The sequence below is a fragment of the Salvia hispanica genome, chromosome 3, assembly GCF_023119035.1.
Source record: "Salvia hispanica cultivar TCC Black 2014 chromosome 3, UniMelb_Shisp_WGS_1.0, whole genome shotgun sequence".
In the NCBI taxonomy this organism is placed as follows: domain Eukaryota; kingdom Viridiplantae; phylum Streptophyta; class Magnoliopsida; order Lamiales; family Lamiaceae; genus Salvia; species Salvia hispanica.
Genome location: NC_062967.1, coordinates 34,715,235 through 34,739,272, shown reverse-complemented (window position 1 = coordinate 34,739,272; position 24,038 = coordinate 34,715,235). Strand labels below are relative to the sequence as shown.

Genomic DNA, 24,038 nt, shown 5'->3' with positions numbered 1-24,038 from the left:
GGGGAGGATTAAAGAAGCGGGAAAGAAAGGGGGAAACACACACTTTTGACCAAAATGTTTTAAATAATTGAAATAACTTAGAAAACAACATAGTATCATTTCAACAAAGTACAAACTTCTAAAGAAATAAAGACTAGAAAGTAAACAATTTTGAAAAGAGTTAGACTCTCAATGCTAAAAGAATTTTAAAGAAAAGACACATTACGGAAGCGTTCAAGACACGGAAAATGCCGAGTATGAAGACACGACATATCCAACGATACTAAACAAGTCATAAATAATCCATGAATTCTGCTCAACATCCTCCACGCCCGTCGTCGCTCAATCTGCACATTAAGAAAAAAACAAATATGCAGGGCTGAGTACTTGATGCACTCAGTGGACACATGCCAAATCAGTTTGTCAAGCCATAACGAGTGATCTTGGGGGTTTTAGAAAGAACCCAAGTCACTAAAATATATTTCACAAGTTTGGTTGCAACCGTTTTCCATCCACATTCACCATCACCATATCTGAACATACATGACAAGGAACGTGGCCACGAACCAAGTCACTAGACCGGCTAACTCCAAAGAGATAGCACACGATCTACTGGGTGTACACTAGTCCGAGCAGGGTTTGCGGCCCTACTGGGACCCGAATTCGATTAAACATACATGGCATAGCCACTTCAGATAGGTTCATTCATACACAAAACATGGCAAGACAAACAATTTTCACCTCCTTTCACATAAAAATAGTATTTTGGACATAGTCCTTATTTAAAACGAAAGCCCACCTCACAAGCTTAGCTCCTCCACAAACTTCCTGTCTCAACCTCAACAACGTGCACAATTTCACCATTTTCGAAAAAACATGATATGCAAAATTAGATTTTGCAAGATAAATTTAACTTAAATCAATGCATGCATCCTACTTTTGTTGTGTGTGTTCAAAACATCCTCTAACTTTTCGTCGAAATAATATAAAGTAATCATATTTTTTTCCGATTTAGCTAATCGCCAAGGAAACTGCCCAACACTATTTAATTAGACCCAAACTTAACCAATACTGAATCGGCCCAAATCAAATAATTAAGATAGCCCAACTAAAAGAAGTGGTCTAAATCATGATACTCACAAAAGAGAAGAAAAATAATTGTACTCCCAGTCACTACACCATACGTGTATATATATATTTTCCAACCCAAAATACACATATATCAATCCCCACTTTAAGAATTGAACTGAAAAGAAATTACCTTTACGGAATTGAGGAAAAACTGCACTGAGATTGTGAAACGGCGTTGATAAAAATGCAGTTGTGGGGAGAGATATATAATGTAGAGATTTGATTTTGTTTGTTGGAGAGATTTTAGGGAGTGGAGGTTTTGGTGAAGAGGAAAACGTGTAGAATAGAATTAGAAGAAGGATTTATTTTTGACTGGGTATTTGACTGTAGGAACTAAATAGGGATTTTGAATAAATGGCTATATTAAAAGTATCCCAATTGAATTAGGATAAATGGCATAGGAGAGAATATGAGAGAATAATAATAATAGACAAAAGTGATAAGGCCCAAAATATATAAGATTTTAGTATATTAATTAAATTGTGGTGTTTCATTATTTTAGTACTTGGGTGTTATTCCAAGTACATAGACAGACGCACAATTTTACACCGATGACTCTCACATCAAACTCATCGATTATTTTCACCACACAATTAATCAATGACCAAAACAAGCATCCACTATTTCCATTCCCAACTAATCAAAACAAAGACAGTATTTTAATCAAGGTCTATCACTCGCTCTTTCTCAAAATAAAACTCAACGTGAAAAGGTACCGAAAAGACGGGGTGTTACAGTTAGTAAAGTCTTTTAAATTTATCCACCGACTATAATTAATATTTTAATTTACTAATATAAGTGGTTGACCATATTGTGATTATTTAGCATCACTCAACCAAATAATAATATATTTGAATGCAACTTTATTCATTTTATTATAGCGATAAGATTAATTAATAATAATTACTCCACGATATGCGCAGTTGCGAAGAAGGTTGAAAGTTGAAACACTCATGTTTTCTCACGTGACACAATTGAAGTTGACTTTGGACTTTCAATAAAGGGAAATGCTACGTGGCCACATTATGGCCGGCCATAAATCTGGTTTAATAGAAAAAAACCGATCTAATAATAACTTCAGGTTTAATTCTAATTTCTATGACATTTACATCCTTGTACAATAAATTATCATTTTAATCCTTTTTTTTTCTGTAATTCCTTCTCCTGCCAACCTCTCTAAGAAAAGGCACTTTTTTTCACTTTCCTTCCCTTTCCCTGTCACGAAAATTGGCAACTTTAAGAAATCTCGGGCTGGTGCAACAATAGCGAGGGAGATTGTAGTTGTGACATGACATTTTTTCACTTTGATTTTTTGGGTCTTCTATGAAAATTATAAAACGATTTTGAAAAAAGTTCATGTGGAACTATCAATTGTTACATTTTATTTAGTTTCTGTAAAAATTTTGGATAGATTTATGGTAGGATAAGAAGAAGAGAGAAGAGATATGTATTGGTATGTGCATAATAAATGTCCAATTTCTGCTAGTGCCTGCAGCCTGGTGCTCAACTTCTTCGTTCATCTCCCGTGGATCCTAAGTTGCATCAAAGCACATGTATTTTTTTGTCAAACTTTTGAACATAGGAAATGAAGAAAAAAAAAAGCTCAACAATCCGCAAGCTTATACTCCCTCATTCCACGAAAAATATAGCACATTTGCTATTGTTGGTTGTCCATGAAATATAGGGCACATTCAAAAAATGAAAGTTTTCAACAATTTCTCTCTTACTTTTTTTTTCTTCTCTCATACTAATAATATGGATTCCCACATTCCACTAACACTACTTCTCTTTTATTTTTTTTCCCTTTTCTTTTACTTTAACAATTCTATATTAAAATCCATTTCATTCACAAAGCCGTTTCATTCACAAAGTGTCATATTTTCCGTTTAAATAATTCGATTAAAATCCCCAATTTGATATAAGCTCAAAGATCAGTTAAAGTCAATTACTCAGTTAAATCTAAATTTTTGTTACATTAATCTTATCATTCGGTTAATTGGTTTTATTGAATAAAACATCAAACTAGATATGCAATTGTATCAATTGGATATAAGATAAATTGAATAAAATTATCAAATTATCCACAGTTAATCAATTGGTTGTAAGATTTAGTTGAGTCATTAAATTAAAATCCCAAATTTAACCTAGGATCAAAGTTAATTCAAATTATTAATTGTGTCAAATTAATTTCTCAGTAGATTGAGTTATTGAATTGTGCATAACATAAATTACAAAGTCAAGTACTCGGTCGTTAAATCTAAAATTTGATTTGATTGGTTTAATTGAATGAATATCAAACTAGATATCCAATGGATACTTATCCAATGGAATCAATGGAATCAAGTAGTATAAATTATTCTTAATTAGTCAATTGAATATAATACTTAGTTAAATCAATCTATTATAGTTTTAAATCCCACTTTTAAACTAGGATCAAAGATAAATTAAACTCATCAATTGTATCACAATAATCCAATATTCTGTTGAGTTATAGAATTGAGTACAAGTTAAATTGGATACTTAGTTAAATCATTCTATTATACCCCCTCAGTCCCATTAACCGCCTTTCATTTTTTGTTTGTCCCAATTAAAATGACTACTTTCCAATTATGGAAATAACCTCCTCTCTTCTCATTAAAATATTCACTACCTTTTTTCCCTCTATTTTATTTCACTTAACAACACTTCATAAAATCTCGTGCCACTCAAGAATGTGGCTATCTTGAATGGGACGGAAGGAGTAATTTTAAATCCCACTTTTAAACTAGGATCAAAGATCAATTAAACTCATTAATTGTATCACAATAATCTAAAGTCTAAAACTTTGTTGCATTAGTCTCAACAATCATTGACTTGGTTTAATTGAATCATAGATCAAACTAGGTATCTAATTGCATCAGTTGTAACTTGTAGTACATAACATAAATAAATAGAATTAAATATCAAATTATCCTCAATTGTTCAATTAAACATTAGAGTTAGTCATTCGATTAAAATCCAAAATTTAAGTCTAAAATCAGTTAAATTGTTCAATTTTAATTATTTAAATTCCCCAAATATCTAGTTTTATTTCATAACAATCAAAGTTTTAAATTAATTCATAATATCTCAATTGAATCAAATATCAATTATAATATCAAACTTTTAATTCAAGACAGAGTTCATCAATTCAATCTTATGAGGTTGGTTACACGTCCAATTTTAGTCCCCGTGAATTTACGACTAATTCCTTCTTTTGGTAGGTGTGGATTTATAGTAATAAATCATTAAGTATTTAAAATTGTGAATTATAGCTATAAAAAAAATACTCCTAATTACAATTAGGAATCCAAAACTTAGAATATTATTTTTATTTTCTATTGTTTTAGTTTATCATTTTCATTGTTAATTTTACTTTCTATTGTTATTTGTTAAGTTTCATAATTATATATATTTTGAATTAATAAAAATTTCTGTAATTTTATAATTTAATTTCATTATTATTTATTAATAGTATCACAAAAATTTATTAAGAGGAGAAAATACGGTCAAAATTAAAATGATATTATAATTAGTCATGCTATTGTACACGAGAGCTTACTTTCATGGAATAAATTTCGCTAAAAATATTATAATACACTTTCGAGTATATAATCAAATGACATTATTCGATTGGGCTTTAAAAAAAAACTCAATTGATCATTGTCTGCTTTGATTCAAATTCCAATTAGAGGCTATTAAATACGAGTAGTTATTAATGTAACTTTATTTCAAATTTTGAAATATGCAAATTCCCTCTCGTCTGAAAACTTGAGGTGAGAATTAATAAGCAAAGATAAGGCAAAGGATATATAAGTAATATCAAGTCATCCACTAACTATAACTAATATTTTGTTTTTTAAATTAGACTGAAATTTACTAAATTATTCTCGTATGGCTGGCCATAATGTGGTCATTTAGCATCACTCTTCAATAAATGTATCCATATAATCTAGGAGGTAAAAGTTTGGCTCACAATTTTGAAATTTTGATTACTGTGGGGATTAAATTGATTCACAAATAGCAGTACAAGTAATAAATAATATGCGGGTGTATTTTACTAGGAGTTTGAGATTCCTTAATAATGTTTCATAAATCATAAGCCACCTCAATTATATTTATATATATATACTATTCTTTAATACTCATTTCATCTGTCATTAACGGTCTTATTTTAACAAATTCTTTAATACTCATTGATGTTTTAAATATTTCCTTCGTCCCACAAGAATATACAATTTTGATTGGGCACAGATTTTAATACACAATTGATAAAGTATGATAGAAGTAGAAGAAAAAATAATTAAAGTATTGTTAGTGGAAAACGAGTCACCTCTGAGAGAGAAAAGAGTTTCCAAATTTAAAAATTGCATATTTCTTGTGGGACGGACTAAAAAAAAAATAGTGCATGTTCTTGTGGGATGCAAGGAATATGAGCGTAATGAGTTAGATGAATGGTGGGATTCATATACTTAGAATGGAAAAAGGTAAATGAGACTTTGAATCACATCCTTAAATGGCGAAATGGGATATTATTTCAGGAACGGATGGAGTAATTACTATTATTCACATTATTAATTTTTTATCCGTTCTTTTACTCTTTCATTTCAAAGTGAATTACAAATCTATGACCAACAGATTGCAATATAGTTGACAACGCAGAGTTGTAGCACGAATTCAAATCCCACCGCTCGTTGAGATATTTTTTTATTTTAATTCATAAAGCAGGACTAGTAGAATAAACCCTAAAAAAGCAGCAGGGTTGGTGCACGTGTAGTAAAAAAAATCTACCGCGTCCGACTCCTTCATTTTAGTATAGATCGACATAGGAAATAACGTGCCAAAAATTTGTCGTTGTGTGTGTATTTAATCGTGATTTATGCATGTAGTATAACTCATTAGAAAAATCAATGTCACGTGTCCGTACAAAACTCATGCATTGAGGATGAGGCTTTGGCGGAAGTCGTGAGAAATTTAAATGCCACGTAATCAACGGTCGGTGGGAATAGTATATACGACTGCCACATAAACCAACTAAATGAAAATGGAACGAAATCACCTAATTGCACTTAAAAGCGAAACAAAAGAAAAGAGATAAAAAGTTTGTAGCATTATTTTCAAGAGAAACATAATAATAAAAAGGTAGGCCCGTATATTATTAAGCGTTTAAACTTTAAAGGGTTTTCACTATGACCTAATTCAAAATTCAAATTAGATGAAAACCCTTATTCTGTTGTATGAAAACCCTGATTTTCAGCGACTACGAAGCGAGAGGCCGAGAAAGAGTAGGTTACTTGAGTTAGAGATTTTCAGTGACTACGAAGCTTCACGGAGAAGAGGCAGCGGCGGAATGGTGTGTATATCACCGTTACAAACAACTCGGGCGGTGAGAAATCCGCGATTGGGGGAGGGGAATTGCAGTGGAAAGCACGATAAAGATAGATGCGTCAATGTACGGGTCATTGTGCGGTGCAGGTTAGAAATTAATTTAGTTCATTAATAGTTTAGTTGTAACGTTGTTTCTTTTGTAATTTGTGTTTTATTGATAGGCCTTTGAGTGAGGATGATGAGGCTAGATTCCATACACCTATGGTGATTTCTTGCAATGACAGCAGAAGTGAAGTTTGTTTGGTTCAGAGTATTGCAAATAAGCAAATTCAAAGGACTTTCCTATTTGACAAGGTATGGCCCTACATTTGCTTTGTTTTCTTTTTCTTTTATTTGCAAATATGCAAATTGAATGGACTTTCCTATTTGACAAGGTATGACTCTATGTTTGCTTTGTTTTCTTTTTTTTATTGAAAACCTAATTTGCTCAATTTACTACAAGAAAGACTAGAGAGAATTGAAGACATAAGAAAGACTAGAGAGAATTGAAGACATAAGAAAGACTAGAGAGAGTTGAAGACATATATATGAGAAATGCAACACACAGTGATTCTTGAGAAGGGAAACAGAAGAAGACCATTGGTGCCGGCTGGATTAGTTAGTCAGTTGATAGCTAGTTTACATCACGTGTATAGTGTAGGTAGTATATATAAGTCTCAGCTCATACTTTGTATTCATTCGATCCATTTTGTGTTAATAAATAAAATCTCTCTTTCTATTTGTTTCTGTAGTTTAGTATGGAGTATATATGTGTTGATGTTCAGTAGTTTCCAAATTTTCCATAGCTGCAGTTAAAATTTGCTCTAGTTTCCCTAGTTGTCTGTGATGAATACTATGATACTTGTATTAAAATTAGGTCTTTGGTTCATCATCCCAACAAAAGGATTTATACGATCAAGCAGTACGCCCCATAGTATTTGAAGTTCTGGAAGGCTACACTTCCACCATCTTTGCCTACGGGCAAACTGGAACTGGGAAAACCTACACTATGGAGGGTGGCTCAAGAAAAAAGGTTTGATATGGAGTCTTTAAACTTTAGTGTCCCTCTATGCTGCAATCTTTAACAAAATGGTTTGTTGATTAGACTCTTCTCATTGCAGAATGGTAATATCCCAAGTGATGCAGGGGTTATTCCAAGAGCCATTAGACAAATATTTGACATCTTAGAAGCTAAAAATGCTGAGTACAGCTTAAAGGTCACATTCTTAGAACTTTACAACGAGGAAATAACAGATCTTTTGGCGCCAGAAGAATGTTCGAAATTCATACAAGACAAGTCAAAGAAACCAATAGCCCTCTTGAAGGATGGAAAAGGGGGAATTTTTGTTAGGGGATTGGAAGAGGAGACTGTGACAACAGCTGATGAAATATATAAGATCTTGGAGAAAGGTTCTGCCAAGAGGAGAACATCACATACCATTCTCAACAAACAGAGCAGCCGTTCTCACTCTGTATTTTCTATCACTCTTCATATCAAGGAGTGTACTCCAGAAGGAGAGGAGATGATCAAATGTGGGAAGCTAAACATAGTTGACCTGGCTGGCTCAGAAAATATTTCACGTTCCGGTGCAAGGGAGGTTAGAAATCTGTGCTAAGGCTTTTTCTCTCTTGGCTTTTTCTGAATGAACTAACCAACCAACTTGATACAAAATTTAAGTTGGAAGCATAATGCAATTATTTTTCATTACAATATGATCAAAATGTTTTTGAATATAGTATATTTTATTTTCTTTACCAGGGAAGAGCAAGAGAAGCAGGTGAGATAAACAAAAGCTTGCTGACACTTGGTCGAGTCATAAATGCCTTGGTTGAACGTTCTGCTCATATACCCTACAGGTAGATAATTGTGTAAATATCATACTTAACATAAGATTCATCATCTAAAATGTCTCATGAAATATCAGAGATAGCAAGTTAACGAGGTTGCTGAAAGATGATTTGGGAGGTGAAACAAAGACCTGTATAATTGCTATGATATCACCTTCCACCCACTGTTTAGAAGAGACACTCAGTTCATTAGATTATGCTCATCTTGCCAAAAACATAAAGAAAAAACCAGAGGTTAGTAGTAGTCTTTACATAATAAACTATGTGCACTTAAGTGATTCCAAAGTCATCATCTAAACGAAATTAATTGTTAATAATTACAGGTCAATCAGAAGATGGTTAAGTCCGTCCTGATCAAGGATTTCTACTTTGAAATTGATCGACTAAAACAAGGTCGTTCGTTGCCCTCCAGCTATCTACTTTATTGAGTTCTATGACATTTTTCCTAACAAATATTTTTGTGTTGTTTAGAGGTGCATGTTACAAGAGAAAATAATGAAATCTATGTACCAAAAGATCGTTTTCTCCAGGATGAGGCTGAGAAAAAGGTTTAGTGTGGAGTATTATTAAACTTAGTAAATTTTTCTTGGAAGTTATAAGAGAAATATACCCTGAATTTTGCATACATTATGCCAAACATTTCAGGTGATGTTAGAGAATATCAAACATATGGAAATCGATAGAGGGAACAAGCACTTGGCCTCCGAGAGGAACTGGAAACTGCTGAATCAGATGTCTCTAATCTGTTCGCCGAAATTGGTCAGAATACTTACATCAAAACTCCCAAGTATATTGTCTCAGATCAAATATTGTTTATTTATAATGTCGTTTATGTTCCATAGAGGGCTCAACAGTTTGATATCTTACATAAGGCGGTAGCATCTGCCACCACGCAGCAAGAACATCACCTTAAAGCAATGGAAGAAGATATGCATCTGTTTGTATCTTCAAAGATAGAGGTATGGTGCATACATGCACAAGGACTTGTGGTTTATGAAATGGTTAGATACTGAATTTATTAACTCTCTCAACTTTTGTACTAATAGGCTGCTGAACAACTTCAAGATCATCTAGTGATATTGAAAACCAAGTATGGCTCGGGAATCAAGAGTTTAGGAGATTTAGCTGGAGAACTTGATGGTAACTCTCAATCGGTAATTGGTGACATGAATACCGAAGTTTCCAAGCATTCTTCAGATCTTGAAAAGGTTTGTGTTAATCAATTACCATGGTTTATTTAAAACTTGGTTTTCTGATTTTCATGTAGGAAGGACTAGAGATAGTTTTATACAGGAATATGTGAAGGTTTTCCATAGCTGCAGCTAAAATTCGCTCTAGCTTCCCTAGTTGTTGGTGTTGATACTATGATATTTGTATTATATTTAGGTCTTTGGTCCATCATCCCAGCAAAAGGATTTGTACGTTCAAACAGTGTGTCATGGATTTGTATTTGATGTTCTGGATGCCTACACTTCTACCATCTTTGCCTACGGGCAAACTAGACCTGGGGAGACCTACACTACTGAGGCTGGGTCTAGAAAAAAGGTTTGATATTGAGTCTTTGAACTTTAGTACGCTCCCATCTTTAGCAAAATGGTTTGTTGATTAAACTCTTCTCATTGCAGAATGGTGATATCCCAAGCAATGTTGGGGTTATTCCAAGAGCCATTAGACTAATTTTTGACATCTCAGAAGCTCAAAATGCTAAGTACAGCCTGAAGGTCACATTCTTAGAACTTTACAATGTGGAAATAACAGATGTTTTGGTGCCGGAAGAATTTTCGAAATTCATAGAAGACAAATCAAAGAAACCAATAGCTCTCTTGGGGGATGGGAAAGGGGGAATTTTTCTTAGGGGATTGGAAGATGAGATTGTGACAACAGCTGATGAAATATATAAGATCTTAGGGAAAGGTTCTGCCAAGAGGAGAACAACAGAGACCCTTCTGAACAAACAGAGCAGCCCTTCTCACTCTGTATTTTCTATCACTATTCATATCAAGGAGTGTACTCCAGAAGCAGAGGAGATTATCAAATGTGGGATGCTAAACTTAGTCAACTTGGTTGGCTCAGAAAGTATTTCACATTCCAGTGCAAGAGTGGTTAGAAATCTGTGCTAAGTCTTTTCTCTTGGCCTTTTCTGAATGCACTCACCAACCAACTTGATACTCCCTCCGTCCCAAGATAAGTGACCACAAACTTTTCGACACAAGATTTAAGGAAATGGGGTTATGTTAGTAAAGTGAAATGTGAATAAAGTAAGAGAGTTAATAAAGTAGAGAGAAAAAGTAAGAGAGAGGGTACCAAAAAAGGAAATGAGTCACTTATCTTGGGACGTCCCAAAAAGGAATATGAGTCATTTATCTTTGGACGGAGGGAGTACTAATTTAAGTTGGAAGCATAATGCAATCAATTTTCATTACAATATGATAAAAATGTTTTGAATATAGTATATTTTCTTTTCTTACTAGGGAAGAGCACGGGAAGCTGGTGTGATAAACAAAAGCTTGCTGACAATTGGTCGAGTCATAAATTCCTTTGTTGAACATTCTGCTCAAATACCCTACAGGTAGATAATTGTGTGAATATCATACTTAACATAAGATTCGTCATCTAAAATGTCTCTTGAAATATCAGAGATAGCAAGTTAACGAGGTTGCTGAAAGATTATTTGGGAGGGGAAACAAAGACCTGTATAATCGTAATACTCATCTTCTCTCATATTAGCAAGGCCAGTTACGAGAATGTCTCCAAGAAGTGGATACATAGTTTTTTATTTTAATTTTGTAGTGTTCTTATTCTATTGATGTTGTGAGTCTTCCTTTTGTAAGAATGTTATGTTGCATAGTTTGTTGATCACTCCGACGACAGTGTTTGAGAGCATTTGCATAGTCTTACATAGTCGATTTGATAGCTATTGTTTTAACTGTGGGAGATCCATGCAGGTGATCCAGTCTTAGTTCTTACTTAGATTTTATACAACACTATGTTCTTTTGGTCAAGTGTCTCAATTTTTTATACTTATTATGCTACTGGTGTATGCTGATCTTCTCTGCTATACTTGTTATTAGACATACGCAGTTCAAAGTCTCTATTTAAAATGGAATTTGTATAACATGAATTATTTTATGATTGAGATCATTATATCTTGCATTTTCCATTCGTCAGGCCTGAGCAGGTCGAGGAGCCCGATCCAGAAGCTATTCCTAAGGCTGTGGGTTCTTTACCCACTGAAGAGAGTGTAGTTGATGGTATGTGTACTCTGAACTCTTTTTGGCATTTGAACAATGTTTCTGGCCAATGTTGTCAACTCCCCACATAGCCTAGGATCGGGCCAATTCAATGTTGTCAATTACTTTTGCAGATTCAGTCCACTCCCTAGCCTAGCCCAATCCTCGATTAGGTTCTATGTTTTGCATGAACCGCAATTTTATGTGCAACACTGATTCTGGCCCAACCATCTTAAGCTTTAAAAATTGAAGCTGGCTTTGTAAATGATACTGCTATTATACCTTCTTGTTGTTTTACCTTAGAGGCTTATATTTATGGTCGTATTTTATGAGTCTAAGATATCTTCCCTGTCAGCACCTCAGGAGATAGATGAGTATGATGACCTTGTCGGTCCAATTGATATATTGAAGCCTTTGGAGAAGTCTGGATTTTGGGAAGAGGTGGTAAGTGTCCTATCTTTGTCATTTGCCTATTACAACTATTAAAAAATAATTTAATGTGGCCTTTTATTCATACTTTTTGTATTATATTTTCAGAAAGCTTCAAAATGGTGTGAGAGGAAAGAGGCTGTGCTGAACAGACCGAACTTGCATCCACGAAAAAGATTGCTCCCGGTGATTTTTAAGAACTTTGTCGAACATTAAAGAAGGTATGCTAAAGTTTCCTTGACCACAAGTCTACAACTTAGTCTAGGTTTTTCTTGATTTCATCTAGAACATATTCTTGGTGTTAATATCGTGACCAAGTAATTGGTGTTACCTGCACCACATTTTTGAATTTTGCAGGTTATCACAGATGTACACATTAGTGTAGAAAAAAAAAGGAAAACAAAGAAAAAAAAGAAAAAAAAAGGAAAAAAAGAAAAAAAAGGAAAAAAAATTAAAGGAAAAGAAAAAGAAAAAGAAGAATGAAAAAAAGGGCAACCAAAAAGAAAAAAAACATTATGGTTGCAGTTGAAGCTATATAGGCACTGGGCAACCTTGCTATGGATCCTAGCACCCATTTCCGGAGAACCCATTTTTCGGCCCGTTGTCGCTTCTTATTGCCTCTACTACTGGTTAGTCCAGTTCTTTGTTATATTATTTTTTAAATTACAATGCCCCATAAAAGTGATAATAGATGTGTTTTAAATTGTACAAATGTCATATTTAGATTTTGCGATTATTTCCTATTCTAATTGGAATTGGAATAGAGCCGACAGCCGACAGCCCTTAGAGTTAATAAGATAAAATCTCAGTCCAGTCACTCCCTGAGTTTGTAAATGCATATGTGAGTTTTGATCATTGCTTAACATGAGCTTGATATTTGGTGACGATGTGTAGGAGAAATTGTAGGAGAAGAAACCTACTTCAACGGAGGCCGTTACCAAACTCTTCAGGCAATGCACAAGTCCGGATGCTTGAGTCTAACTGACACTGTTGAAGGCATGATCTTCCTTTATTTCAGTTCTGAATTGTTGTTTAACCTCTGCAATAATATCATTTCCTTGTGCTTAGAAGTAGTATCTTGTTTGCTTTCTAGCCTTTTCTCCTAAACTATCCGATTTTTAACTTTTTATTGTCTTCTATCATTTTGCAGTGTGTTCTAGGTTGACTTTTATTATTTTGGACATTTTAAGTGATTGCAGTTTCACAAATTTTCATGTATTTGCCTCAATCATTGACATCAAGATGCACAAGCCTCCTTGTGCTGCATTGTTGATCACATGCTATCTAAATGAAGTGTTCTCGGGCACTGGAATTACCAGTCATAAGTTGCATAATATATGAATGCGTTTTCCTATAGTTTCCGCTACCTACTTGGAAGTATGTTTTGAAATTACCACAAAATCACCTAATTCGGCTTACCTATTGTTTGAACCAATTGATTATATGCATGTTTGCTCGAGGAACAAAAGAAGATGTAGTGTTTATAATGTTTCGTTATGAGAGAGTTCTTTCTGCAGGTTTAATCCTACTGATTATTAGTTTTCTTGCAGATATGAAGGTGGCAGTGAAAAACATAGTTCGTCTTGTAAGATCGTTGGCGTTGAGCTGTGTTACATTTTGTATTGATGAAACAGTAACCAAGCGACCATACTTGAGGTTCACAAGGAATATGTTCCCACATGCATGGAGGTTAGTTAGTAGCGTAATGTGTTCTCTCAATCATGCATGATTATTTTTGATTTTTTAATCAATTACTTCTTTCACACCTGATATTGATATTTCTATCAATAATATGTCTCTGAATCATCATATTGTTCTAATTGAGTAGCTCCGTTGTAAATAACTTTATATCTCACTTCTAGATTTTTCTTAGCTTTATGTACATTGTTGCAAAAAGCATGAACTAATTTTTATGTTAAGCCACTATTCAAATTGTTTAATTTATCGTTGTACTATGATGGGTCCTTAGCAACTTTGTGTTCTCTAAATTGATCTTGTATGGATTATCAGTCCTTTAATGATGGAACACCTGTTGTGAGGAATGCAGTTTTCTCAGCTTTGGCGGTTATTTCCAAGGTAATTATTTCAATACTTTCCATCTACATCTCATTATTTTTAAATTTCCAAGTTAGCTGTTTTGACATCTATGTTATGTAGATGGTTGGTATGACACCTTTTGGAGAAGTCTCCAGAAAAATCTGGATGATGTCAGACAAAAGAAGTGTCTGAAATGATTGGGGGTTGACAGGGGATCCTTCTGCTCTTCCAAACTCAGGTTTTTGGCTTCTGATTTTGTTATATACTTAATATCTGATACTTTTTTATAGGAATATGTTTTAACCTTTGTCATTATAGGCTTAGATCAGGAGTACTTTGGATGTGTATAAGAGAAAAGTTGACCTGGCTGTGAAATCTAATGCCCACCTTCTTCAGACACTGGCAGATGCTAGAGTTGAACTCACCAATCTCTTATCAGCTTTTGGAGAAAAAGACTTATGTCAGAATTGTAAGTGATGGACCTCATGGTGTTCGATAATGTCATTTTCTTATAGCTCTAGATTTTATAGTAATGCGGTAATCATCTCAAGCGAGTGGCACATGTGTAAAATTATTCTTGCTGAAGAGTATCTCAATTAGTAAAATTTACAATGTTTGGTTTGTGTACTTTTTTGCAGCCTGACAAGACGTCAGGAACGAAGAAGGAACAGCTATTCTGATGTTCAATCTCAAATACAGAAGATATCTGTGGAGATTGCTGGAACTAGTGTCCAGGTTGAGAATATCTCAGTTGATGAGTCCAATCTATCCATGAAAAAATTAGATGAGTTTAATGCTCAGCCTCAAGATCTTCAAAAGAAAAAGGTGACTTCTTTTTTACATGCCGAGTTTGTTAAATGCTATCGGACTGTCTCTCTAAAGTCTAAACAGTGAATTGTTCTTGGCTTGTCTTTCTTGGTTTTCTAGAGTGACGGGCTGAACAAGGTTACTGACTTGTGAGCACAGTTCACGATGTTTGTGCTGTCCTTGGCATGGACTTCTTTACTACTGTCACCGAAGTGCATCTCAGTAAGAAAGCATCTGCAATGACACCCTAGCTGGGCTGGCGAGACTGTTTTAGCACTAAATGAAATAAAGAAGCAAAGATTGCAAGAGGTTTTTACTTTTGGATAATTTTTGATTTATACTTTGGATGATTTCTTATAATGGTGTACGCTGATCTTCCCTGCTGTACTTGTTATTTAACATATGCAGCTCTCAGTCTCTATTTAAAATGCAACTTGTATGAAATGAATTTTCTTATAATCGAGATCATTATATCTTGCATTTTCTGCTTACCAGGTCTGAGCAGTACAAGGAGCTCGAGCCAGGAGCTGTTCCAAAGGCTGTGGGTTCTGTACCCACTGAGGGGAGTGTAGCTGATGGTATGTGTACTCTGAGCTCATTGTTTGGCATTTGAAAAATGTTTCTTGCCGGTGTTGTCAACTCCCCACATAGCCTAAGATTGAGGCAATTCAATGCTGTCTCTTACTTTTGCAAAATCTGTCCACCCCTTGGCCTAGCTCAATCCTCGATTAGGTTCTAGGTTTTGCATGAACCGCAATTTTATGTGCAACATTGATTCTGGCCCAACCATTGGCATCTGTGTGGCTTATGTAATTTTTTTGCATGTGATGATATACTACATTCTTTGTAGATGTTAGTAAGAGGCTCTTAAGTGCTGACTTCAAAAAGCAAGTTGATGGAATTGAGTCTCTAGTGCTTTGTTGTCTTTGTGTGCTATACCTTTCCATGTGTTCCTCTTGCCAGATAAGTAGTCCGTTAAAATCCTTGCAACTTGTCGCAATCTTAACTGCTGAACGAGATGGTGACACCCTCAAAGCTGCATCAAATACTTTGGCTGAACTTAGTCAACTTGGTTGGCTCAGAAAATATTTCACGTTCCAGTGCAAGAGAGGTTAGAAATCTGTGATAAGTCTTTTCTCTTGGCCTTTTCTAAATGAACTCACGAGAAGCATAATGCAATCATTTTTCAGTACAATATGATAAAAATGTTTTGAATATAGTATATTTTATTTTCATGCATGAGAAGCCGGTGAGATAAACAAAAGCTTGCTGACACTTTGTCGAGTCATAAATGCCTCGGTTAAACATTCTGCTCATATACCCTACAGGTAGATAATTGTGTGAATATCATACTTAACATCAGATTCGTCATCTAAAATGTCTCGTGAAATATCAGAGATAGCAAGTTAATGAGGTTGCTGAAAGATTATTTGGGAGGGGAAACAAAGACCTGTATAATTGCTACGATATCACCTTCCACCCACGGTTTAGAAGAGACACTCAGTTCATTAGATTATGCTCATCGTGCCAAAAACATAAAGGAAAAACCAGAGGTTAGTAGTAGACTTTACATAATAAACTATGTGCACTTAAGTGATTCCAAAGTCATCATCTAAACGAACTTACTTGTTAATAATTACAGGTCAATCAGAAGATGGTTAAGTCCCTCCTGATCAAGGATTTCTACTTTGAAATTGGTCGACTAAAACAAGGTCGTTAGTTGTCCTGCAACTATCTACTTTATTGAGTGCTATGACTTTTTTCCTAACAAATATTTTTGTGTTGTTTAGAGGTACATATTATAAGAGAAAAGAATGAAATATTATATTTGTATTATATTTAGGTCTTTGGTCCATCATCCCAGCAAAAGGATTTGTACGATCAAGCAGTGTGTCCCATTGTATTTGATGTTCTGGATGCCTATACTTCTACCATCTTTGCCTACGGGCAAACTAGACCTGGGCAGGCCTATACTACGGAGGATGGGTCAAGAAAAAAGGTTTGATATTGAGTCTTTGAACTTTAGTACCCCCTATGCTTCCATCTTTAGTAAAATGGTATGCTGATTAAACTCTTCTCATTGCAGAATGGTGATATCCCAAGTGATGTTGGGGTTATTCCAAGAGCCATTAGACTAATTTTTGACATCTCAGAAGCTCAAAATGCTAAGCACAGCCTGAAGGTCACATTCTTAGAACTTTACAATGTGGAAATAACAGATGTTTTGGTGCCGGGTGAATGTTCGAAATTCATAAAAGACAAATCAAAGAATCCAGTAGCTCTCTTGGAGGATGGCAAAGGCGGAACTTTTGTTAGGGGATTTGAAGACGAGATTGTGTCAACAGCTGATGAAATATATAAGATCTTAGAGAAAGGTTTTACCAAGACGAGAACAGCAGAGACCCTTCTGAACAAACAGAGCAGCCGTTCTCACTCTGTATTATGTATCGCTATTCATATCAATGAGTGTGATCCAGAAGGAGAGGAGATGATCAAATGTGGGAAGCTAAAGTTAGTCGACCTGGCTGGATCAGAGAATATTTCACGTTCCGGTGCTAGAGAGGTTAGAAATCTGTGCTTAGACTTTTCTCTTGGCCTTTTCTGAATGGACTCACCAACCAACTTGATTCAAAATTTAAGTTGGAAGCCCAATTCAATTATTTTTCATTACAATACGATAAAAATGTTTTGAATATAGTATATTTCATTTTCTTTAGCATGGAAGAGCAAGGGAAGCCGGTGAGATAAACAAAAGTTTGCTGACTCTTGGTCGAGTCATTAATTCCTTAGTTTAATATTCTGATCATATACCCTACAGGTAGATAATTGTGTGAATATCATACTTTACATAAGTTTGTCATCTATGTATCATGAAATATCAGAGATAGCAAGTTAACGAGGTTGCTGAAAGATTCTTTGGCAGGGGAAACAAAGACATGTATAATTGCTACGATATCACCTTCCTCCCTCTGTTTAGAAGGGACACTCAGTACATTAGATTATGTTCATCTTGCCAAACACATTAAGAAAAAACCAGAGGTTAGTAGTAGTCTGTACATATTTAACTATGTGCACTTAAGTGATTCCAAAGTCATCATCTAAACAAACTTAATTGTTAATAATTACAGGTCAATCAGAAGATGGTTAAGTCCTTTCTGATCAAGGATTTCTACTTTCAAATTGATCGACTTGGTCGTTAGTTGCCCTCCAGCTATCTATTTATGAATTTGAGTTCTGTGACATTTTTCCTAACAAATATTTTTCTGTTGTTTAGATGTGCATATTACAAGAGTGAAGAATGAAATCTAGAGGTTTCTGATCTCTTTTAAGATTTCTTTATTGATATTGTGGGTTAGCCTTCATACAACTTTTTTAGAACTTTTGTCAGCTTTTGGGTTTGGGTAAGTGGTAACATACCATCAATGTTGACTTGTTTTGGCATCTGTGTGGCTTATGTAATTTTTTTGTATGTTATGATATGTTGCATTCTTTATAGATGCTAGTAAGTGACTTTGTTTATTTCTCAAACAGAATGATGTCATGCAATACTTTCGAGAGGATCTGCATCAGAGGCTCTTAAGTGCTTACTTTCAAAAAGCAAGTTGATGGCATTGAGATGTTTCAAAAGGTTCTTCCAACATAAATTCTAGGTTTGATTGTGTAACTTAAAATTTTCTTTTAACCTTTTGTTTGTTTATGATATACAGGCTCTTCCATCCATGGGAAGAGAGGTGATTGAAGTCTTAGATATAGTATTAAAGGTAAATTGGAATTTAGTAATTTGTCTGTTTTTTTTTGTCAGCATGCTCGAGTGCTTGTCTGTCTGAATTTATCATATGATACTTTTGAAAAAGAAATGAGTGGTAGCATATTTGATGAGTGTTCTCAAGACACTTGTTACTAGAACATTTGTTTATTCAGTTTGTTTGTGGAATAGCTAAAATTACAAATTGTTAATGATTCTCTGATGATGTTATAGTCAGTGAATATATATGTATTGAGAATTCTTATCTATCATATTTAGACTATCTCGGATCTTTTGACTCTTGATCTTCTGTAACTTCGATAAGCTTTGGATCTGTTGAGAAATGAGGGCTACACTATGACAAAAGCAGATGCAACAACTTTCTTCCTTACTTGGTTGAGAAGGTAATTGATGTGTTAATTGTCTATGTCATATGCTTTTCTTTGTTGTTAAGAGTTTTCTGTCTGTACGTCTATTGCAAATGATTCTAGTTGTTTTGAATTGGATTGGAATGTAATATCTCAACCAGTATCCAATGTCTTATCATCTTTCACAGACTGGAATGAAGCATTGGGAATCATAGAATATGGTTCTCCTGAACAGGTATATAATTAAATACCTATGCGTGATGTGTCAAAAATGTACTAGTTATTAAGACTGATTGGGGATAGGGTAAATATGAGGAACATTTTTCAATGGAATGCTTTTTCAAAAGATTAAGTATGTCCTTGAAATATCTGCTCAGATTTGTTCATCGATGCTTTTGAAAAAAGTTGTCCAAATAACCAAATAGTGTGATAATTTTTTTGAAAAAAGTGGTCCGAAGAACCAAATAGTGTGATAAATTTTAATATTAGATATGATGAATCAATAGTCTTTGAATCACATTTAATCTATTGGGGACATCTTAACTAGCTAACTATGTAAAAAAAATTGGATTTTAGTCTGAAAAGTTTGTACAATACAGAGGAATCGTATATACTGCCCTTTTTTAAAATCTAACAAGACTGCATTACTGAGTGGTTAATGCTGTTTAGTAATGTCTAAAAATGTTTAAAGAGTTGCTTCTGTTAAGACCTTTGCATAACCTTCATAATTTATATATTCACATGATCTCATACAATGATTTATTTTTCAAAATTGTATTAACACTTTTCTTATTGCTTGAATTAGAACTTTGTTTATCTATTTTTCTATTTTTTCTTCATAATGTTGTCTACTGACAATATCTATGATTCTATTTTGTTTATCCAATGTCATTTCTACATTTATTTGGGCAATTATAGCTTTTTTGAGAAACTCACTTTTTTTTTCCAACAGGCTGTTGAGGGATGAAAATTGTGTGCCATGAATTGGCACAAGCAATTGTTGACTCCGAGAGTAGCACAATGGATGACATAGTGAAAGAGGCTGATAAACTAGTTTCATGCCAGGCTAATAAGACAATTATTATGCTATTTTTGACATACCACTTCGGCATTGTTTCTACGAGATCCTCACAATTGTTATCATTTCTAGCAGGTTGCGAAGACTTTTGACTTCAGCCTCACTTGTGCCTCTTCATGATCTTGTAAATTTTCTTTGATGAGTCATGTCATGATATTGATTATTTTGGTGTTAATTGTGGTCTGACGTTGTTATTACTTTTGTTGCAAACTTTTCAGAATACGAGGCTTGCTTATACTCTTAAAGAGAGTACTCTTGATAGTCTCATCACAGATAAGTTACTATGGATTTTGGGTGATAGGGTTCCTTAGATGGCTTGCTCATATCTTGCATTTTCTATTCGTCAGGTTCGAGTAGGACAAAGAACACAAACCAGCTGTTTATGAGGCTATGGTATGTGTACTCTGAAGTAATGTCATTGTCAGATATTTAAAAAATGTTTTTGGCCAATGTTGTCAAGTCTCAATGTTGGCATTAGTGTATTTTGTTTATTGTGTGTGTAGTGTGTTTATAGTTCGTGCAGTATGTGTAGTGTGTTTATAGTTCGTGCATTGTGTATATTTGTGTATAGTGTGTGTCTATGTGTTTGTGTATGTGTATGTGTGTGTGTGTGTGTGTGTGTGTAAGTCTTTTGCAAATGATTCTCGTTGTTTTGAATTGTATTGAATTTTTTTTTTAAATATGTAATATATCAACCAGTATCCAATGTCTTATTAAATACCTATGCATGATGTGCCAAAATGTAGTTAATGGGGATAGGGTAAAGATGAGGAGTATTTTTCAATGGAATGATTTTTCAAAAGAAATAGGAATGTCTTTGAAATAGCGGCTCAGATTTGTTCATGGATGCTTTTGAAAAGAGTTGTCCAAAGAACCAAATTGTGTGAGAATTTTTTGAAAAAAGTGGTCCAAAGAACCAAATAGTGTGATAATTTTTTAATATTAGATATGGTGAATAAATAGTCTTTGAATCACATTTAATCTATTGGGTACGTCTTAACTAGCTAACTGTGTACATTACAAAGGAAGCATATGCACTGCCCTCTTTTTAAAATCTAACAAGACTGAGTGGTCAATGCTGTTTAGTAATATCTAAAAATGTTTATAGAATTGCTTCTGTTAAGACCTTTGCATAACCTTCATAATTTGTATATTCACATGATCTCACAAAATGAATTGTTTTTCAAAATTGTATTAGCACTTTTCTTATTGCTTGAATCAGAACTTTGTTTATCTATTTTTCTAATTTTTCGTCTAAATGTTGTCTACTGACAATACCTCCGATTCTGTTTTGTTTGTCCAATGTCATTTCTACATTTATTTGGGCAATTATAGCTTTCTTTTGAGAGACTTATTGTTTTTTTTTCCAGGCAGTTAGAGGAATGAAAGTTGTGTGCCATGAATTGGCACAAGCAATTGTTGACCCCGAGGGCAGCACAATGGATGACATAGTAGTAGATGCTGATAGACTAGTTTCATGCCGGGCTAATAAGACAATTATTATGCTATTTTTGACATACCACTTCGGCATTGTTTCCATGAGATCCTCACAATTGTTGTCTTTTCTAGCAGGCTGCAAAGAATTTTGACTCCAGCCTCACTCGTGCTTCTTCATGATCTTGCAAATATGTCCTGAACCCTAAACCATAAACCCTATATACTCTAATGCAAGTAAGTTTTTATTGCTTTTGTTGAGTCATGTCATGATATTGATGATTATTTGGGTGTTAATGAGGTCTGAAGATGTTATTACTTTTGTTGCAGACTTTTTAGGTCAGAACAAGAGGCTTGTTTGTGCACTTAAAGAGAATACTCTTGATAGTCTCATCACAGATAAGCTAAGCTACTATGGCTTTTGGATTATAGGGTTCCTTAGATGGCTTACTTATATCTTGCATTTTCTATTCGTCAGGTTCGAGCAGGACAAAGACCACAAACCAGCTGTTTATGAGGCTATGGTATGTGTACTCTGAAGTCATGTCATTGTCTGATATTTAAAAAATGTTTCTGGCCAATGTTGTCAAGTCTCAATGTTGGCATTTTTAGACATTTTTATAGAGTGTGTATTTTGTTTATCGTGTGTGTATTTTGTTTATAGTTCGTGCAGTATGTGTTGTGTGTTTATAGTTCGTGCATTGTGTATATTTGTGTATAGTGTGTGTGTGTGTATGTGTATGTGTGTGTATGTAAGTCTATTGCAAATGATTCTGGTTGTTTTGACTTGAATTGAATATTTTTTAAATATGTACTATCTTAACCAGTATCCAATGTTTGATTAAATACCTATGCATGATGTGCCAAAATGTAGTTATTAAGTCTGATTGGGGATAGGGTAAAGATGAGGAGTATTTTTCAATGAAATGCTTTTTCAAAAGATTAGGTATGTCCTTGAGATAGCTGCCCAGATTTGTTCCTCGATGCTTTTGAAAAGAGTTGTCCAAAGAACCAAATTGTGATAATTTTTTTGAAAAAAGTGGTCCAAAGAACCAAATAGTGTGATAATTTTTTATTATTAGATATGGTGAATAAATAGTCTTTGAATCACATTTAATCTATTGGTTACACATTAACTAGCTAATTGTGTAAATAACTTTTGGATTTTAGTTTGAAAGTTTGTACATTACAAAGGAAGCATATGCACTGCCCTCTTTTTAAAATCTAACAAGACTGAGTGGTCAATGCTGTTTAGTAATATCTAAAAATGTTTATAGAATTGCTTCTGTTAAGACCTTTGCATAACCTTCATAATTTGTATATTCACATGATCTCACAAAATGAATTGTTTTTCAAAATTGTATTAGCACTTTTCTTATTGCTTGAATCAGAACTTTGTTTATCTATTTTTCTAATTTTTCGTCTTAATGTTGTCTACTGACAATACCTCCGATTCTGTTTTGTTTGTCCAATGTCATTTCTACATTTATTTGGGCAATTATAGCTTTCTTTTGAGAGACTTATTGTTTTTTTTTCCAGACGGTTAGAGGAATGAAAGTTGTGTGCCATGAATTGGCACAAGCAATTGTTGACCCCGAGGGCAGCACAATGGATGACATAGTAGTAGATGCTGATAGACTAGTTTCATGCCGGGCTAATAAGACAATTATTATGCTATTTTTGACATACCACTTCAGCATTGTTTCCATGAGATCCTCACAATTGTTATCATTTCTAGCAGGTTGCGAAGAATTTTGACTTCAGCCTCTTCATGATCTTGTAAATATGTCCTGAACCCTATATACTCCAATGCAAGTAAGTTGTTATTGCTTTTGTTGAGTCATGTTGATATTGATGATTGTTGGGGTGTTAAATCAGGTTTGAAGTTGTTATCACTTTTGTTGCAGACTTTTCGAAACAACTTTTGTTGCTGCCATTTCAGAACAAGAGGCTTGCTTATGCACTTAAAGAGAGTACTCTTGATAGTCTCATCACAGATAAGTTACTGTGGCTTTTTGGATGATAGGGTTCCATATATGACTTGCTAATATCTTGCATTTTCTATTCGTCAGGTTTGAGGAGGCAGAAGCTGTTTATGAGGCTATGGTATGTGTACTCTGAATTCTGTCATTGTGTGATATTTAAAAAATGATATTTAAAATATGTTTCCGGCCAATGTTGTCAAGTCTCAATGTTGGCATTTTTAGACATTTTTATAGTGTGTATTTTGTTTAGGGTTCGTTCGCTTTTCCATATAGCATTTGTCATGTAAAAATACTTGATAAGAATTAGGGGAGTTTTGTATCAGACGTGGCCCACTAACATGTTGCAAAAATGGCGTTCGGTTATGGTCAAATCATTCTGTTTTGGGCCTCCACTATGGTCGGAAATGAAGCACAAGCTCTCACTCATATGATAAATTCCCAATTCTACCCTTCAGTCTCTAAATGACGGGATGAGCAACAAAGGGGTGGGATGAGCGAAAAAAGGGGTGGTTCATTTTGGCGCTTCCGAACGTGTACACCTGTTCATTTGAGGACCGGTTGAACCTCCGGCTGGAACGAGTA

General features: G+C 34.3%; 1 protein-coding gene and 1 long non-coding RNA gene across 5 annotated transcripts; both read left to right on the top strand.

Moving 5' to 3' along the window:
• Positions 1 to 6,199: 6,199 nt before the first annotated feature.
• Positions 6,200 to 12,385, top strand: LOC125213630 (kinesin-like protein KIN-5D). 4 transcript variants are annotated; one of them, XM_048114277.1, is made up of 18 exons: positions 6,208 to 6,603; positions 6,678 to 6,810; positions 7,373 to 7,528; positions 7,617 to 8,093; positions 8,255 to 8,352; positions 8,421 to 8,577; positions 8,667 to 8,736; positions 8,815 to 8,891; positions 8,989 to 9,102; positions 9,186 to 9,302; positions 9,390 to 9,551; positions 9,730 to 9,888; positions 9,969 to 10,445; positions 10,815 to 10,912; positions 11,512 to 11,594; positions 11,929 to 12,014; positions 12,111 to 12,223; positions 12,360 to 12,385. In XM_048114277.1, the coding sequence occupies exons 1-17, from the start codon at positions 6,344 to 6,346 to the stop codon at positions 12,216 to 12,218; spliced, it is 2,832 nt and encodes a 943-aa protein (XP_047970234.1). In that variant the 5' UTR covers positions 6,208 to 6,343; the 3' UTR covers positions 12,219 to 12,223; positions 12,360 to 12,385. The 4 variants fall into 4 exon arrangements, with proteins under 4 accessions (XP_047970236.1, XP_047970235.1, XP_047970234.1 ...); XM_048114276.1 differs by having other exon boundaries at positions 6,214 to 6,603; positions 11,929 to 12,017; XM_048114279.1 differs by lacking the exons at positions 11,929 to 12,014; positions 12,111 to 12,223; positions 12,360 to 12,385 and adding an exon at positions 10,981 to 11,044 and having other exon boundaries at positions 6,200 to 6,603.
• Positions 12,386 to 13,552: 1,167 nt separating this feature from the next.
• On the top strand, positions 13,553 to 23,778 carry LOC125213632. Its single transcript, XR_007174972.1, has 27 exons — positions 13,553 to 13,691; positions 14,013 to 14,078; positions 14,160 to 14,277; positions 14,358 to 14,508; positions 14,678 to 14,864; positions 14,967 to 15,155; positions 15,342 to 15,424; positions 15,810 to 15,957; positions 16,093 to 16,174; positions 16,243 to 16,399; positions 16,489 to 16,558; positions 16,690 to 16,845; positions 16,933 to 17,409; positions 17,564 to 17,664; positions 17,758 to 17,885; positions 17,975 to 18,038; positions 18,121 to 18,247; positions 18,378 to 18,474; positions 18,554 to 18,607; positions 18,917 to 18,995; positions 19,148 to 19,194; positions 19,912 to 20,161; positions 20,256 to 20,430; positions 21,408 to 21,708; positions 21,802 to 21,995; positions 23,011 to 23,286; positions 23,379 to 23,778. It is a non-coding gene; the product is annotated as an uncharacterized LOC125213632 (long non-coding RNA).
• The last annotated feature ends 260 nt before the right edge of the window (positions 23,779 to 24,038 follow it).